The sequence below is a fragment of the Felis catus genome, chromosome D1, assembly GCF_018350175.1.
Source record: "Felis catus isolate Fca126 chromosome D1, F.catus_Fca126_mat1.0, whole genome shotgun sequence".
Classification (NCBI taxonomy): Eukaryota; Metazoa; Chordata; class Mammalia; order Carnivora; family Felidae; genus Felis; species Felis catus.
The window spans coordinates 87,391,755-87,410,686 of record NC_058377.1 but is presented as its reverse complement, the minus strand read 5'-3'; the positions used below and the strand labels follow the sequence as shown (position 1 = coordinate 87,410,686).

The following is an 18,932-nucleotide window of genomic DNA, read 5'->3' as shown; positions in this document are numbered from 1 at the left end:
ATATTACAAGTTGAAATAGAAAAATCTAAAATTGCTTACATTATTCTAACTATCTGAACACTTACATTTCAATGAATTTTTATTTTTTTTTTAATTTTTTCTTCAATGTTTATTTATTTTTGGGACAGAGAGAGACAGAGCATGAACGGGGGACGGGCAGAGAGAGAGGGAGACACAGAATCGGAAACAGGCTCCAGGCTCCGAGCCATCAGCCCAGAGCCTGACATGGGGCTCGAACTTGCGGACCGTGAGATCGTGACCTGGCTGAAGTCGGACGCTTAACCGACTGCGCCACCCAGGCGCCCCAATCAATGAATTTTTAAAAATCTGCTTTTTCTGCATTTCCCAAGTATAATAATGTATTAGTTATTCTTGTGATGGAAAATATGAAACATTAACATCTTATTTTTTCTATTTCAAATGACCATACTTCTGGGGCGCCTGGGTGGCTCAGTCGGCTGAGTGTCCAACTTCAGCTCAGGTCATGATCTCGCAGTTCGTGGGTTCGAGCCCCACGTCAGGCTCTGTGCTCACAGCTCAGAGCCTGGAGCCTGCTGCAGATTGTGTGTCTCCCTTTCTCTCTGCTCCTCCTCTGCTCACGCTCTGTCTCTCTCTCAAAAATAAAGATAAAAAAAATCAAATGACCATCCTTCTAATTAGAGAAATACATAGTCTCAAGAGGATAAAATAATGCCATTAAAATAAAAAGTTGACACAAAAATTAACATGAAATGAATCACAGACCTGACAAACCATAAACCTTCTGGCAGAAACAAAGAAGAAAAGTCTTTGCAACTTTAGGACAGGTAAAAACTTAAGACACAAAAGCACAAACCATAAAAGAATATACTGATAAATGGGACTTTATCAAAATTCAAAACCTTTGCTCTTGCAAACATCCTGTGAAGAAAATGAAAGGACAAGTCACAACCTGGGAGAAAACATTTGTGATACAAATGTCTTGACAAAGGACTGGTATCTATTATCTCTCATCTGAACTATTTCAACAACCTCCTCTCTGGTCTTCCAGCTTCCGCTCTGTCCCTGCACGGCTGCCTGCTTAAAATCCCCCCCAAGGCATCTCATAATGCAGGACATTAAATCTAGATTCCTTCGTTTGGCAAAGGCCTCCATGCCCACCCTCTAGTTCGATCTTCTAGCTTCTGTTCACAACTGCACACTTACTCTCTAGCCTCACGGGCATGTTTTGGTTTGCCCATATTAAAAGCTCATTTCTGACTGAGGACCTTTGCACTTGCTGCTGCCTCCACCAGATACCCCTTCCCTGCATAGCTGACTAGCATCCTCCTTGTCACAACCCAAATGTCATTTTCTCACTGTGGCATTCTGACATCCCCCCCTCCAGTCACAGTATACTCTGTTTTCTTTATCCCACTTACCCGATTGGAACTTTTAGATCTTTCCCTCCCACAAAAGGGATGAGAGAGAGAGAGAAGCTTCTGTCTTGTCCACTGATACATGCCTAGTACATAGTGCTTGAAACATGGTAGATGCTTCATAAATATTGTTGAATGACTCTTATCTACTACATGTGAGGCACTGTGCTAAGCACTGACAATGTTTTACTCATGTTGCTCAAAGACCTTTCTTCATCTCTTCAGAAAACATTTTTTTAAAAATATCTTTTGATCCATTTTAAATGGCTCAGTACTTTTAGTACAGGTATCCCCCATTTTTTAAATGTTTGCATTACACCACTGCACCTTTCAGGCTAACCAAAAGAAATGTGAAGAGGATTTCAATTTTCACAAAGAGGCAAAAAGCCAAAACAGCATTCAGCACGGTTTGTGTTGCGGTGAACGGTTCGTTATAGAGGGCAGGCAGCGCGTCGCCAGCAGTGAGAGTGGCCCCACCAAGCTCCTTCCCGCGGAACTACACTCAGCACATCTCAGCATCAAGTAGCCATAGATTTGGACTCGGTCTGGAAACATTCATGCTTTAGCTCTACTTACTTACGTATATGCGTATATGCGTGTCCTAGGGTATCAGAAAAAAACCTAAAGAGTTTGGTTTTTGGATCTGGGAAAGCTCAGATCTTTTTCCATAAAAATTAATGGCAATTGCTTCTTTACACCATTTTGGCTTATGAAATGCTCTACTTTCGGTGGGGAAACTTGTGTTCTCAAGAAGCCCATAACTCTACTCTCACATAAATTGCAAACTCTGGATCTCATCTCTTTGTAGGATGAGTGCCTTGGGCTAAATGGAAATCTTTACATTACTTTGAACAACTCACACCCCCAAGAATGACTAAAATGAAAGAAAAAATATATATATAATGTGTGAGGACACGAAGTAACTGGAACTCTCATATTACTGCTATTGAATGTAAATTGAACTTAACCACTTTGGAATATTGTTTGCAGTATCTGATAATGTGGAACATATGTACACCCTATGACTCAGCGCCAAACCCACATATATACCCAAAGGAAATGCATACATGTGTTTTCCAAAAGATATGAACAAAAACATCATCAAATTGCTATATAAGCACACAAAAGAATACTATACAGCAATGGGAATGAAGGAGCCACTGCTATCCACGATATGGATGTATCTGACTCTTGGTTTCGGGTCAGGTCTTGGTTTCGGGTCATGATCTCCCAGTCCGTGAGTTTGAGCCCTGCGTCAGGCTCCACAAGGTCAGCTTGGGATTCTCTCTCTCTCCCTCTCTCTTTGCCCCTCCCCTGCTTGCTTTCTCTCTCAAAATAAACACACTTCAAAAAAAGAAAAAAAATTTTTTTAAATGTCAAGACAAAAAAAACACCAGACACCAAAATGCATATATGTTATATGTCAATTAAAGATTTGTTGAAAGATTGAGAATATGAGTTCTCAGTGTGCTCTGGTAGAATGCTCCCCACAAACCTCTCCTACTGATGCTCCCCCGAAATTTAATCCTTACAGTATAAGACAGTATTTGAGGACATAATGTAAAGTGGCCTACGACAACTACATTCTTTTGAAGTCTCATGTTGTACATCTTAGAAATCCATGTGAATTCCCTATTCTTCACCCACACATATTTTTAATTTTTTTTTAACGTTTATTTATTTTTCAGGCAGAGAGAGACAGAGCATGAACGGGGGAGGGTCAGAGAGAGAGGGAGGCACAGAACCTGAAACAGGCTCCAGGCTCTGAGCTGTCAGCACAGAGCCCGACGCGGGGCTCAAACCCACGGACCGCGAGATCGTGACCTGAGCCGAAGTCGTTCGCTCAACCGACTGAGCCACCCAGGCGCCCCTCACCCACACATATTAAACAGAAATATTTCCCTCAGAAAATATTCAAAGAAATAAGATTAAAGGGAAATGGGCCGTGGTTATACTGTCGGTGCGGTACTTCTGGCACACTGTCTCAGACGTGAGTTTAAAAAGAACTGGCAGAAAGTAGATTGGTTACAGTTAGACAGCCTGGCTCATGTCTCAGTTTCACCACTCAGCAGTGGGGCCCTGGACAACTCCCCTAGATATTCTGAACCTATTTCTTCATTTATGTAATGGTGAAGACAATAGTACCTATCGCACGGTGGTTCTGAGAATTCAATGCGATGATGTAGGTTAAATCCTGAGCGCCACTAACCTTTTCCTTCCCTCCCCCGTAAAGCAGGACTGGGGTGGACAAAAAGTCAACATGCTGTTTGCTGCAATATATATATTTTAATTCAAAGTGAATCGACAGTAATACACCATAAATTCTTATTTTGACACTCACCAAAATAGTCACCTGGAAAACCCGCTTTTTGTGACAAAGTACAGAAGGCTTGGTCACATTTAAATCACTGAGAACTAGAGAGAAATACTAGCGCAAACCGTAATAGACATTACATCCATAAAAATTTTCCCAGTCCTTATTGTAATATTGCACAGTGCAATTGCTACATGGCAAACTAGTGTAGCATAGAAGTAAAAGCAAAAACAAAACCAAAGAAAGAAAGCCACAAGTCTAAAATTGTTAAACAGTTAACAGTTCAAACTTAGTAATCAAATCTGTATCATTGGGTTCATTAAAACAAATCTTCCTACACCTTGCAGTGTATGATTTAACTTTTACTTAACACAAACCAAGATTAAAATTAGTAGTAGAGATTTTAAAAAGTGAAAAGGCTTTGCTACTACAGTAACATATTTAAACACCCTGAAGGAAAAGAAAACTAAATTATCAGGGTATTGGGTAAAAAAAAAAACAAATAATAATAAATTTGCAAGTTAAAATAGTATGCAAATATGCAACTTGGAAGTCATGCAGTGTTTTATTTAAGAAAGCAGTAAAACCAAAGAAAACTCGTCAAATGGTTTTAAAGAGGGTATACATCCAAATTCTTGTCAGTTTGTTGAATTTAGACGTTGGCAGGATTTTGAAATGTTTAATTCTTAAACACATTAAAAAACCCATGATTAGAATCAGTTAAGAGCAGAGTACTTAACTGGGGGTACGCCATTACCACACCTTACTATTACATTACGAAAACATTTACTGTTTATTTAACAAGACTGTCAGAGTCTTGGAACTGAAATATAGAAAATCCGACATTTCAGGGTAGTAAACGTGGCCCTGACTGAAACTAAAACTGCGCCAGTTTTGTACCTACTGTACAAACATAAATCGATCCTTTGCACTCGGGGTTTCTGAACCATGCGCTGCCAGTGTGGATTCTGTTCCAAGAAGTGAGCAGATACCAGTGACCTGCTGGACCGTATAAATAAAATTAATAAGCTGTGGAGGGCAGCAAGTTTACTTAAATAGTGACTCCATAATTTGCCATCTGTAAATAATCTTTTAAATTAATCTTAGGCTACTCCTCTTTTTTATGTGTAATATATATATGTATATATATTTCTATTTATATAAAATGCATAGAATTGATTACTAAAAACACTGAAACTTGTGGGGAAAATTAAGTCCTTCATTTTCAGTGTGACTAAAAATGTACTGCTGGTTTTTATTTTATGATCTAATACTGTGATTTTTAAAATCAATTTCAGGCACATTTATTTCATTGATGATTATTAAATAAAACACTGCTTGTGTTAATGGAGTAAAGAAAAGTTTATCCATTATTAGCTTATTGTCAACGCTGTATTAGAGCTGTACTAGTGGTATGCAATTCATTCATCAAAGAAATGCTGTAAATCCAAAACATTTGGAGAGTTTTTACACTCAAATGCTTTGTACTGTTTATTCCAGTAAATGCTGTAAGATTATATTCCAGATTTTTAAGGAAAAAAAGTTAAGTCAAGCCTGCAAGATACAGCTTTCTCAAGTGTCTACAATGCCAGTATGAAAATAAAAAATTAAGTTACATTGATACATCCAAGTTTTTTATATGCAGTGATGAGCACAAACATTAATAGAGATAAAATACTGATGCAAATAACACACCCCAAAATAACATATGCAATTATTTTCCATCATTTACAATACAGTAGTTACAATGACACTCCAAACAGAAAAGCAAAGTAAAAAATCAAAACCCCAACTTCTATTTCATGTAATTAGACTTATACAGAAATTAGAAGGCTAAGTAACAACTAGTTAATCACCTAATTTCACAGCTATCTGAAGTGGCAATCGTTATATAGCAGCTTATCTATGATACATTCAAGATAAATGATACAATTTATTACTTGCCCATAAGCTAAAACACAGCCTGTTTAATACCTTTCCTTAAAGTCCACCTCTATACTACAATATACTTGAGGTCTATGCAAAAAAGTAGCTACCTTTTATATAGGAAATGGATGATTAAGTCTTTGGTGCTGTAAAAGCAACTTCATTTAAACATAACCACCACCACCACCAAAAAAAGAAGAAAAAAGAAAAGAAAAGAAAAGAATAAGGGAAAAACCCAAGACACACTTCCTAGGGGAAAAAAAAAAGCATGTAATTTCTGTCCCTGACGGAATGTATTAAATAAGCAAACACCACCAACAAGCAAAACAAGTACTACAATGTAAAAATATTAAAAAAAAAACAAAAACAAAAAACCCTCTCACATGCATAAATGAAAGATTGCACACAAAGAACTCACATCTTTTCAAGCTTCAATAGTAAATATTCTGCTACTATTTATTAAATACTGCATGGTTTGCCCAAGCTAAGATGAAACCACATCATGAATCAATAAGCATTTTGCATTTTCTTTCATTATCTACTCAAAGTCATGCCTACTGCACCTCTAAACATTTCATTAAATCCAATTATACAGCAAACACTCCCAAAATAAACTTAGATTGTATTGCAGTTTCACTTAACAGTATATAAAATGCTGTGTTGTGACAGATATCAACTATCCATTAGATACTGAATCAATTTTTCTTAAGCACTACTAACTGCTTGCTTTTCTTGAAGCTAGATCATTCTGAAAAATCAGACAGCAGAATTCAGCTATAGCAAACATGCTGCCCTCTTAGTAAGGAAAAAACAGCTACGACCTGAAATCATACCACACAAAACCAAAAATGAACATTACTCTATCAAAAGGAAACTAAAGAGTAGATCTGAATTTAAGTGCTGCAGTCCTCAACATTTATATATAGGTAATAACATCAACAACCTCAAATATTTAAGGCACTATGTGTGGGAACGGTTTACAATGCAGCTGAGATTATTAGAACAACATTTAAGAGCAAAGTCTAGGCAACATTTTGCCCATGCAAAGACACATGCAAATGTAAAGAACAATAGCTCAATTTCTTAGGTAAGTGACCCAACATTTATACACTAAGACACAGATAATACAATTCACTTGTATGCTGTAATTCTGACATATGTGCATCTGTTGCTCTAAGTCTGTACACAGAATGGCTTCCCAAATGTGGATGTGTCTTGCACTAGTTAGAAGGCAATTTTATAAAAAATAGCAGGAGCAAAACTGGACTTCTGCTCCCATAAGTCACCTGTCTAGAGTTACTACATAAGAAGATAACATGACCAAAGACAAGTTATACCAAATGTGCAAAACACATTAAAAGTGAGTTTTGTTTTTTTTTTTTTTTTAAAGCTCAAAGTTGTTTAAATTGCACCCAAGTCTACATGATTCAAAAATAATTTTCTTGTGCCATGGCTAATATTTATTAAATACCATGTTTTTATTTTTAATCAAATGTTTATATCATTGAGCTTCCTCAATATACTCTTTTGGAGTTTTCACATATATGGATACTGGCTGAGTTTTGTTGGACTCAATGGAAATCCAGTATATGCAGGTGATGCTGCAATGTAAGAATGTGGTGGGAAGATTGGTTTGTACTGAGTCTGATGAATGGTTGGGGATGGTAACAGGCGGGGATTTATGCCCACTGGGACTTGGTGAACTATGCCACTGGGATGAGAGATACTGTAAGTTGGATGCTGTAACATAGGTCTTGAGGTACATGGAGAGGCTAAGAGGTGGGCCACCGGTGCAGCACTACTGAGGGTAGCTGATGATGGGTATGGAAGTAGAGTAGGCTGTCCTCCAAGATGTGCATTTCCAGCCAGATGGGCATGCACGGCTGTGTGATTGGGACTTCCATGAGAAAGAGTGAATGGATTACTGGTAACGCTAGTGGGGATATAAGCTTGCTGTCTTCGATGTCCGAAGTTTCCATTCCACTCCTGATGCCCAGATCCAAAGTGCTGAACCTATTCAAAAACACAGACAAAAAATACTGAGTACGTATTCTATAAGTTAAAAAGAAAGGAATAAAGGGAAATTACAATATAGTCTGTAACTGATAATCCATAGAAGATCCCTCAGATCTCCACTTCTACTAAGCATAGAGAAAAGTAAAATATCAATGTTATACACATTAATATTAAACACTTTAATATTTATTACTACGTATTATGATAACATTATATTGCTACTAGTATCACTATCCCCCCTGCATCGCTACTAATAGCTACCGTCTGTGGAGCACTTATTTTATGTAAGGCTAACACCTTACATGAGACATCATTTCATTTCAAAACAACCCTACAAATATAGCTATTATGCCCATTAACTGTGGGCCAGATTTGTTGAAGAGACCTGGCCAAGGTAACATACGCAGTATTTGGCAAAGTCAGGATTTGAATGCAGGTCTGACTCCAATACCTGTTATCTGTTCTTTTCCAAAATGAAACACTACTGCTGAGCACAGTACCGAACAGATGTAAAGTACTCAGTAAGGCATCACTATTCCCAACGACTAACACAACAAATGCGGCCATCAATCCATCAGTGCACATTTTCAGTTGAAAGGTCTAAGACAACAAACACACTAAAAAATTATTTAAGAGAATCTAAAAGCCTAATCTTTCTGAAAAATTCAGGCTTATGGATAATCTGGTTCAATACCCTATTAGTAGGCCAATTACTCCTTAGTCACTTGGGCTAATGAAAAGGGAAACATTTTTCAAGACTGCATGCGGTTTCAGAATCTTTTTTCCTTCCAAATGAAAAACTGCTGAATTTGAATCCCAAAGACTCTTACAAATTCACAAACATACCTGACTGAAATTCAAATGCTGTTGCTGGAATGCGGATGTCAATTTCTGCTGGCGATTACCTGCTGTGGAAGGCTGGTTTAATCTTCCAGGAGCTGATCGTCCTTTTACTAATGGCTGGCAGGTAGAATCTGGCAATGAACAAAATATTAGACAGTTGATGCTTTTTTCTTGCTCACATAAAAATGAGGAAGGTCTTGGGGCACCTGGGTGGCGCAGTCGGTTAAGCGTCCGACTTCAGCCAGGTCACGATCTCGCGGTCCGTGAGTTCGAGCCCCGCGTCGGGCTCTGGGCTGATGGCTCAGAGCCTGGAGCCTGTTTCCGATTCTGTGTCTCCCTCTCTCTCTCTGCCCCTCCCCCGTTCATGCTCTGTCTCTCTCTGTCCCAAAAATAAATAAAAACGCTGAAAAAAATTAAAAAAAAAAAAAAAAGTGAGGAAGGTCTTTAGGTATTTTACGCAGTAGTGATTTTAAGGTCCGACAACCTTAAAAGTAAAGAGAGACGTGGTCTCAGGATTTCCAGTACTGAATGATATGAGGAAAGATTTCCTTTGTACAACAGGTTTGGCAGGATCAAGTTGGAAATTCAGAGATGATTTTTTGGCAATGTTGTTCTCTGACGTTCCCAAATTAAGACTTTTTAAAGGGATAATCGGAGAGAAGGGGAGATTCAGTTTACCTGTGTTTGCCATATGCTCATCAGCATTTAATCCATTCTCTAGTCCCATCGGTGGCACCACAACAGTACAAACAGCTGGTTTGGTTTCCGTGTTGGCAGAGGTTACCAGTTCCGGGTTCTGACGAGCGTCCTCCACAAAGTTCCTCTCTGCAAATGGACTGTCATGTCCCGAAGAGTCTGATGTTGGAGAGCCATCCACAGTATCACAACCACTTTCCTGTTCTTCATCTGACATACTACAAGAAAGTCTTTTTATGAATAATATGTTTTTCAACATTAAATCTTTTTTTTTTTTTTTTTTTTAAATTTTTTTCCAACGTTTTTATTTATTTTTGGGACAGAGAGAGACAGAGCATGAACGGGGGAGGGGCAGAGAGAGAGGGAGACACAGAATCGGAAACAGGCTCCAGGCTCTGAGCCGTCAGCCCAGAGCCCGACGCGGGGCTCGAACTCCCGGACGGTGAGATCGTGACCTGGCTGAAGTCGGACGCTTAACCGACTGCGCCACCCAGGCGCCCCTCAACATTAAATCTTAAGTTAAATACTATCCAGGCTCCAGGAAGTTGAGAATCTTATTCAGTTATTTCATATCTAATTACAACTTCTTCCTTGTCCAATACTATTTTTTTCATAGATTTTCTAGACTCTCACATTAATTCTCTACTCAGACTGTTAACCCTAATTCTATCCTGTTTAGGTACATCATTTTGGCACTTTATTTTCTCTCCTTTCCCTTCCCACTTGATTCTTAGTAGTAGTTCAAAAAATTCCACTTTATAAACTCCAGGAAATCTCATCAAAACACTACGAAAGAAGCAATGTTCTGGATAATTTAAATCAAATGTAAAAACATATATTCATGTGACCTGGATAGTTCAGATTAAATGCTAATGTTAGGATTCATGCCTTTAGTGGTAATTTGGGTCCTTTTAACCACATATCTGAGAGGTCTTCCCCACCTTTCCAAAGGCCTAGCCAGAGTCCCATATTTCTCTTCCTGGCCCCATCGGGCCGTGACAATCTCTCTCCCTTTGGAATTCCTACAGCATTTATTTCATACTTAGCAATTTGAAGCATCTTTTTATATATATTTATGTATATTTATAGTTATTTGTACACTTATATAATTTTTATATGGATGTATATATTTACAGATATGTATGTATATATCAACAGCCAAACCATATTATAAGCAATCCATAAGAAGATGTGTTAAAACGTCTTTACGTCTTCTAAAGTATACACTATCATATTTCCTGACAAAGGAAAAAAGAGAAAACAAATGTATAAAATTAAGACTTAAAGATTTTTCATATTTTGTTTCCACTAAAAAAAAGAATTTCTAAAAGTTGAAATCAAATGTATTTCACAGAGATGTTTATGGCTTCTCTCTTAACGTGTTAGTACATCACGCTGGCTAGGAGAAGCTCACTACTTTAGTGGCAGTACATGTCCCTGGCCAAAAAAAGAGTAGGAAAGGAAATGTGGATAAAGCCACACAGATTGATCACCAATGAGGAAAAAAAAAAAAAAAAATCCTCCTGGATACTCTACTGACAGTGGGTTATTACTTTATTACACAAAAAATTCCTTGTTTACTTTGCTAAAATGCTACTCTTTGCTAAAATGCTAAAATGTTTATTTTGCTATGTTATTATTCCAAATTGAAGTAGTAACTGTCACCTATGGAGCTGAAGTTGAGGACATGGCTTTCTGCCCTTTCAGAAACAAATGATTCTTTAAAAATCACTTGTTAGTGGGGCGCCTGGGTGGCTCAGTTGGTTGAGTGTTCGACTTCAGCCCAGGTCATGATCTCACAGTCTGTGAGTTCGAGCCCCGCGTCAGGCTCTGTGCTGACAGCTCAGAGCCTGGAGCCTGCTTCAGATTCTGTGTCTCCCTCTCTCTCTGCCCCTCCCCTGGTCACGCTTTGTCTCTGTCTCAAAAATAAATTAAAAAAAACATTTAAAAAAATCACTTATTAGAACCTCAGTTTTTCATTTAGATGTGTTCTACAACAATAAAAGAAAATTATCACTTAAAACCCAAGTGATCTGGTTAAAAAATTACGTCCAAGAAAGAAGCCACTGTGGTAAATCAATAGGTATGTATTAACATAAACAACAAAAGAAATCACAGGCTTTTTGGCAGTCCCAGTATCTATGGTATACGCCCCCTGGAATTCCTTTACCTGTTCGGTCTCTTGCATGGGGATGGGCTGGACTGCCCCGAGGAGCTGGTGCTCAGAGTACTATCAGGACTGCTTAGTGAACACATCCGATCGATATTCAAAGTGCTCTGGCAAGCTTCACAATCTAGACTATCTTTACATCTAGCAAAGAGGGACGGGAAAGACATGGGTCAAAAATGAGAAGTAGCCAAAATTTACATGAATTAAGGATATAAAGCAGTTAAATGTGACCTACAATGACAAAAATCTAAAGCTATGAATATGGGAGAAATGCTATAATAATCATGTTAGTTACTATTCAGGATGTACACTCCCAAGGACATTGACAGACAAGGGTTAAGTCCCAGAAAGTTTCTTTTTCACCACACCAGAGGGCGCCACCGATACTTAAGGATGCAGTATAAACACAAACCGCTTTTGGCACTTACTCTCTGAGTGAGTGTCTCTGCGATGTCTCCTCCTCATCAGTGTCACTGCTAATAGTAATCACACTCACTGCAGGACTTGGGGAGTCAGCAATGATGATGGTTTGCCGCTGCTTGTCAGAAACCGATGAATCAGACTCCTGCCTGACAGAGGTGTCACAACAATCTCTTGCTTCTCCTTCTGAGTTATGATTGTCCTGTGTTTCTATACAACGTACTTCTTCAATGTCTTTCCCATTTACTATCTTTGGAGAAATAAATGTTGAATGTGGGACATTCGTATTCTGCAACGAATTACTCCTGCAATCAAAGGAATCATGTGTCATTTCTATAATCAAAATATGTACATGACATTTTTCTAGGATATCTTGTTAAAATGAACAATGTTCAAGATCACGTATATAACATACTAACATATATAGACTGTTTTGTAAATACAAAGTATTATCTCTAGAAATACCAGTGTAGATCGCATTTACATACATTAAAATGGTCATTTTTTGGTAAATGTGATATCTGAGTGTCTAAAATTGTCTAAAATTATATGTAGATAATAAATCAAAAGGGCAATAAAGACAATCTTACCAACTGAAAGCATTTATTTCCTCTCTTCCTGGCTCCCATTCCATTAGTTTTACCAAAATACCTCTGAGAAATTGAGAAGGGAGCTGGCTTAGTGTTTGTAACAAAGCTATCAAAGAGGTCATTTTGAATAAAACAGAGTGACCCTTTAGTGAACATGCAAAATTTACTTTAAAGATTAATTTTCAAAATGCAGAGGAAAGTTAAAATATCAATACCAACCTGTTCTGGCACAGTTTATTTTTCTTTACAGTGGCAGGCTGAGGCCAGACAACATGTGCAATGCCCACACTAATTGGCTGCGGGGCCGATAAAGTTATCTGATTGGTTAGAAGAGGTTGTGGCATCACTGAGTTATAATGATTACTGTGTGAAATCATTTTCCTAGGGAGAAAGTTTAGAAAAATTGAATCCCTCCTATAGCCAGATCTATTTTACAAACTTCACACAAAAACTATTTTTGTCTTTAACTTACCCCCAGTCTCCAAGCCTCTGTGAGCCAGCCACACCCTCAGAAGTTAACGCGGTAGTAGCCGGAGCCATGGGTGTTACCTGCTGCCAGGCAGGTACCAGCATCTGCTGTGTTCTACCAGACCACGTCTGCTGCGCCACGAACAAAAGAAAAGCTAGTAAGTTACAAGTGATTCGTCATTACTACATCTTAGAATCAAAAATATATTAAGGCAACAGTTATTAATAATTATGTAAAAGCCAGTAACTAAAAAAGATCAAATTCCCATCCGGATCATCTTTTCTGTTTCTCAACAGCACAGGCTGATATGTTACAAGCGGATCACTGCCCTTCTTGAGTGTAAGGAGGACAGCACACATGCAAAAATAATAAATTATTACCGACCTGAGAAAGAACTCCTGGTCGGATCTGTAGTGGCTGTACAGCTGGGGCCTGAGTTACAAGTGGAACTGTATTATCTACTCTTATTGAATAACTCGTGGGTTTACCATGCGTTGCAGGAATACCTGTGAAATAGGAAGAAAAAAAAAAAAAAACAGTTCTCAAATCAAAAACGATTTCTCTTAACTTACAAAACTCTTTGAAATTCAAAGACTTACTAAAATTCTGATTAGGTTTATAAAATCATCCCCTACATAAAATATTCATAACACTAACAAAACCATCTTTTAGGAAAGTGAGGTACTTTCTATCTACGTTGTGGTACATCATTCCAGAAACTGATATAAAGCTACTCCTTCTACTGCTTTAAAATGCATACCACCAAGTTGCATCATTTACTTTTCTTGAAACTTCCCATTCCTTTTAAAGTTTGCTTATTATAGCTTTATTTCCTTTTCAAATAGTTCTGCCACTGATAAAGGACATGGAAAGGTGAATCGAACTCAACATCCTGATCCTCTAGCAGGTAAACATTCATCTTTTCATACAAACTTAGCTCTGCCGAGTATTCTCTTCTTTAAAACCTGTAACAGGATCTCACACTTTTAGCACCAAAGGAGGAATGTATCAAAACTTCACACTTCAAAGGCCATGATGGTTTACACGATTCAAGAAAATTCAAGGAAGACACACTCATTCCAAGGTCCAAAGGAAAAGCAAAAATAACCTTTCACACCTAATACGATGATACTGCTAAGCTTTGACCCATATGGCTTCATCTACTAGTAGCTGCTGGAACTCCAGGACAAACATCTTCCACTTTGCTTACCCACTAGGACAAGTAGAAAGCGAGATCACCAACCACGTTAATCCTGTTAATGTTAATGTTTCTGTGTCATATATTGCAAAAGGACCATGCAGATAGATACTGTCTTATATTAAACTTTGAGACAGTGAAGTAGTATCACCCCAACTGAGAACTTTGACTAACAAGATTTTAGGGACATCCCCCAAGCTCAGAAAGCTCAGTTATGAGAATAAATTCAGTGCTTGATTAATTGCAGCCTCCTGCAGCAGTTACTTTCAGTATAGGCTGGCGGAAAAACCAGCCATCTTAGGTAAGAGAAAAATACTACAATTGTTTTCTTTTACTATTGAAAAATAACCCCATAATTTTATCGTGCAAATACACTGTAAGTGTTAATCCTGTTAATTTTGTTGTGCTTATTTTTCTTCACAGAGGCTTTTACCCTCCTCCCAGGGTGTTCTATCTCCTGAAATCCACTGAAAAGGCTAGGTAGGGATGAAGTTTAACAAAGATCTACAGATTTTTTTTTTTTTTTAACTGACCTTAGCCCTTCCAAAAAGCATGTCTTGATCGGCAAATTCTCCAAGAAATGGAATCTAAGCACACCCAGGCAGTGTAGATGTATGGCAGCAAGACAGTCTCATCGGAGAAAAAAGCAGAATTCACTTTGACAAGGGGTAAAGGACAGAGCGAATTCTCAAATCCCAACAAAAGTCATGTTGCCCTTAAATTCTCCTCATAATTAATGCCTTCTGATGAGAAGAATTCTATTATCTTCTCTTCTCATGGGGTCTAACTTATTTTTATCAAATTCAACAGTGATTAAGATCCCAATTTTCTACACAGTTCTTAGGCTAGCTAAAATTTTATCTTTGCTTGATTAGATTTGCTTTCATATCTGCACAGCAAGGCACGGAAGTTTACAAGATTGTTCTAGTACAACAGGAGAATTTTGTTGGAATGCATTTCATTCTAAAATAGCAGTTTTCATCCAAAGGGGATGAAAAACTAGTTTTTCAGATTGCCAAATAATGTTAAATGCTTGTCGAATACATACTCAAATTTGTTAAACAGAAGCTTGGCTAAGTCTTTGTTAACTTGAAAAAGGTAATAATATTATGGATATAGTACTTCTATATCTATACCTACATATTATATCTATAACATGGAGAATATATGAAATGCATGATGAACCTAGACACCACAGCCTCAAAGCAAAAAATGTAAAGTGAAGTAGAAAAGACATAAAATCTATTTAAAAATACAAACTATAATGGTGCCAGAACTACTACCCAACAGCTCCCCAATAACCATTTAAAATGTTTCTTCAAAATGGATTGGTGGCACATTATGAGGGAAAGTGGTAAAAAGACCAATACTGGGATTTTCTACAGAGATACTAAAGTGGATTAGACAAGGAAGCTTTCATTGCTAAGCAGACACTACACTAAGACAAAAAAACAATGAAACAACATATTTATAGAGGCTGCCTGTCCTGCTACAACTGCACCTGTTACATAAGCTAACAAGTTATTTTGCTCCGTCTTACTGGTAATTCTAATTCAAAAATATTGTGCTTGACATTTAAAGGGTTTATGAGTCTGAGAGTGTCTCCTTTTCTTTGTTATCCTTCTTATGAACCACTCATACAGCTGTTAGCATATGTGTAGAAAGGTCACTAGTCTTTCATCAATCATAAGGCACAAAGAGAAAAGATTTATCGGACCTCACTGAATGTTTTAAAAATGACCCTTAACTGTGTTTAGAAATATGCCTCACAAGCCTCCTAAATTTTTGCTACAGAAGGTAGGCTCTGAAAAAAAAAAAAAGCTGCTATTCTAAATCTTGATGAAATATGATTTTGGTACATGGGGGAAGATTATTAGAACTTAAAAATCTATTTGTTAGTATAGACTAAAACTCATCTACGTGAAAATGCATTTGTGGAGACACAATGTGACACAAATGTCACTTACATGACAACTAATTAAAAAACAAAAAAGCGTCAATCTTCCATGCTCAAGTATTTAGAAGTATTTAGAAGGAAGATGTCTACCTACCACTTACTATCAAATGGTAGTATACGTATGTTGAGATAGACTGATGGCAAATATGGCAAAACGTCAACACTTGTTGAATCTAGGGTAGAAGGCACTGTATTATTCTTTGACTTTTTCTTTAGGTTAGAAATTTTTAATAATTAACAATCGAGGAAAAACAAAGAAATAAACACAACAGTGTCTTTAAGAGCACTGACATGATGATATGGGTATTTTACTATCCCCAGCCATGGGTCACTGTCACAGATACTTATAGGCCATGTTGGTCCACAATTTCACCTTAAAAATCAACCATTCTAAGTAGTTGTTTTTTATCTGTAGTGCTACAAATCTTTCTCTCGATGAAACGTTATACGAAAACCCAATATACATAAAAGATGAAAATAAAGTTCCCCTGGTAGAACAAAAATGGCTAAAGAGTTGAGGTGTTTTCACATCTCTTATTACCAGTCAGTCCAGTCAACAAACATATCTTGGTGCTTTATTAGGCACTGTAGGAGATATTAAAACTTCAGAAACATTGTTTAAGTCCTTGAATCAAATAAAAAATTTAAGTAACCTTCAGAATCCAGAAATATTAGAGCTAGAAGTGACCAGGACAGTATCTACTCAGTCTTTTCCTTTGACTAAGGCTGAAAACAGGTTAAACAGACTCATCTAGAATGACAGCAAACAAAACAGGACTCTAGCCCAGGTGTCCTGACTGAGTACCAACTGCTTTCACAGATGCTATACAGTCCTACCATCACGCTTCAAAGAATCATTTAGGGCCTCATTTGTAATTAACCTCTTGCTTTAAGACAGAACTAGATGCCTAGCAAGGACAAAGTGCTATGAAAGGACCTAGAAAGTCACATTTTATTCGGGTTATTCCAGCTGTAACTTTTGCTGCTGTTGTCCTCTAAGAACCACTAACAAATTCCCCCGGGTGAGAATTTATGGCCTCTTCAAAGGTATTCTGCCACTCATCTCACCTGAGGTTTTATTCTGCTTTTTATCTAAGGAGCATAATCTAACTGAGCAAAAAACAATCTCTCTCTTTTTTAAAAAACCTAAGGTATGGATAAAGAACAAGACTGTAACATTCTTGGATAGAATTCTTTTGACCAAAATTCAATGAACTGAGCTCTCAGTTACTTTAATGTCTAGTAATAACAGACAGATAAAAGGTACTTACCTAAATATCTGGAGCTGTGATAACCAGTAAAGGACAAAGCTTTCCAAGCCCATTAATTTCTACTAAGGTATTTTGTCATGCAACTCTACAGGAAATATAATTATCAGATGACCCATTCTGTCAGTGATGATTACAGTGGAGCTCCAGTCATGAAAGAAGTCTCACTGGTCTAAAGGCTACTGACCCGCCTAAATTAAATTCAAATGTAGCAATGTGGCAAATGTGGCAAAAACTATGCAATATATTTTATTAAAATATAATTAAATTTGTTTAAAAATAACATACGCCTAAATTCAAAGTGTAATTTAAATCGGAGTACCTTGAATAGCTGGGGGACAGATAATCAGTGTCTGCTGGAAAGCGTCACCACAACCGAAATGAGCAGTTCCGGCCTGCAGAGGAACTCCATGGTGCCCAACGGAGTGAGCGGACGTGGTTAACGCCTGAAAGGATCAGCACAGGCGGCATTGTACTGAGTAGTCTACATGCACGCTTTACCCACACAATTTGAATGCACTTCTTAAAGTCGTAACTCTGATAAAAATGGGCCCAGAAACTGGTTTTACTCAACTCTACTTTTCATGGAGCTGCTGCACAGAAAGGTAGGTAGGGGATATTAAGAGAGTGAAAGGTGAAAGGGAATAAAAGAGTTTAGGTAGACATGTTCTAATCATTGCCCTGAAATGGTAGAGATTTTACAGAATAACCATAGAGAGAACCTCCCCGGCACTGTGACTTCTAATTGCTGACATGAGACTTCTATATACTTCAAAAGCAAAATGAGCAATCATTAAAAAAGGAGTACAAATTGTTAAATATTATAAGTTCTTACCTGATTTCTTAATGTGCCAATTTTAGTAAAATTTGCTGTCAGGTTAGCAGTACTGCCTGAAGCAACTGGTCTTAAAAGTGAAGTTTTATTGTGATTATTTGTGTCACATGAATTTGGGTGGGACTTACAAATATCCATAATATGAAAACAGGACTTTACACTGCAAAAAAAAATGGGGGGGGGGGGAGGTAACTGTAATAATTTAAATGTTAAGGGTAGTTTAAAATTTATAAATTATTTCTAAAAGAAAAAATTATCTGACTTGCACTTAATCTGCTTATTTTCAATACTATTTCTACCAGAAAAACCCACAAAAGATTGAATTTTAAAGCTAGTGGAAATGTATCTTATATCTGCAATATTTTCTAAAACATCAAAGCAACAGTAAGCATTTTTTGATAGCACAACTATAATTTCATGACCCTTGCTCTAAATAATTTTTCCAAAATTTCTAGACCTCCACATCCCTAAACTATCGATACAAAATATATAGTTGTTATTTTCAAAGTGCATATATATGGAAATCATTAGATATCTTCAACTGTTGGGGAGAAAAATAACAATTTTAAGGGGAATCCACAATAACGGATACTGGTTCAACCCTATAAACTTCTTCATTCAGTCATTTTTTTAATGTTTATTTATTTTTGAGAGAGAGTGCAAGCGCCTCACTAACAGCAGAGTACCCGATGAGGGGTTCAAACTCACAAGCTGTGAGATCATGACCTCAGCCTAACTTGGGCACTAACCAAGCCACCCAGACACTCTCAGTCATTTTAAAATATAAAAAGTTGTTTTAAGCAGTCATTTACGTTACCCCCTGCAGCCTTACA

The 18,932-nt window shown here is 37.4% G+C and overlaps 1 protein-coding gene across 11 annotated transcripts in view; it reads right to left on the bottom strand.

Annotated features, from left to right (window-relative positions):
- Positions 1-3,663: 3,663 nt before the first annotated feature.
- The window catches only part of HIPK3 (homeodomain interacting protein kinase 3), a 93,558-nt gene continuing 78,289 nt past the window's right edge, over positions 3,664-18,932 (bottom strand). For 3 of the 11 annotated variants that reach the window (XM_023239680.2, XM_019812241.3, XM_045039121.1), the window contains exons 7-17: positions 18,100-18,259; positions 17,587-17,710; positions 13,226-13,347; positions 12,845-12,972; positions 12,592-12,753; positions 12,373-12,435; positions 11,791-12,087; positions 11,363-11,503; positions 9,175-9,422; positions 8,500-8,627; positions 3,664-7,650 (exon numbers count right to left, since the gene is read on the bottom strand). In XM_023239680.2, coding sequence (XP_023095448.1) covers positions 7,174-7,650; positions 8,500-8,627; positions 9,175-9,422; positions 11,363-11,503; positions 11,791-12,087; positions 12,373-12,435; positions 12,592-12,753; positions 12,845-12,972; positions 13,226-13,347; positions 17,587-17,710; positions 18,100-18,259 — 2,050 coding nt within the window. In that variant the 3' untranslated portion in view covers positions 3,664-7,173. The remainder of the gene's footprint in view (positions 7,651-8,499; positions 8,628-9,174; positions 9,423-11,362; positions 11,504-11,790; positions 12,088-12,372; positions 12,436-12,591; positions 12,754-12,844; positions 12,973-13,225; positions 13,348-17,586; positions 17,711-18,099; positions 18,260-18,932) is intronic. The other 8 variants (XM_023239682.2, XM_023239681.2, XM_023239683.2 and 5 more) reach the window with 8 other exon arrangements.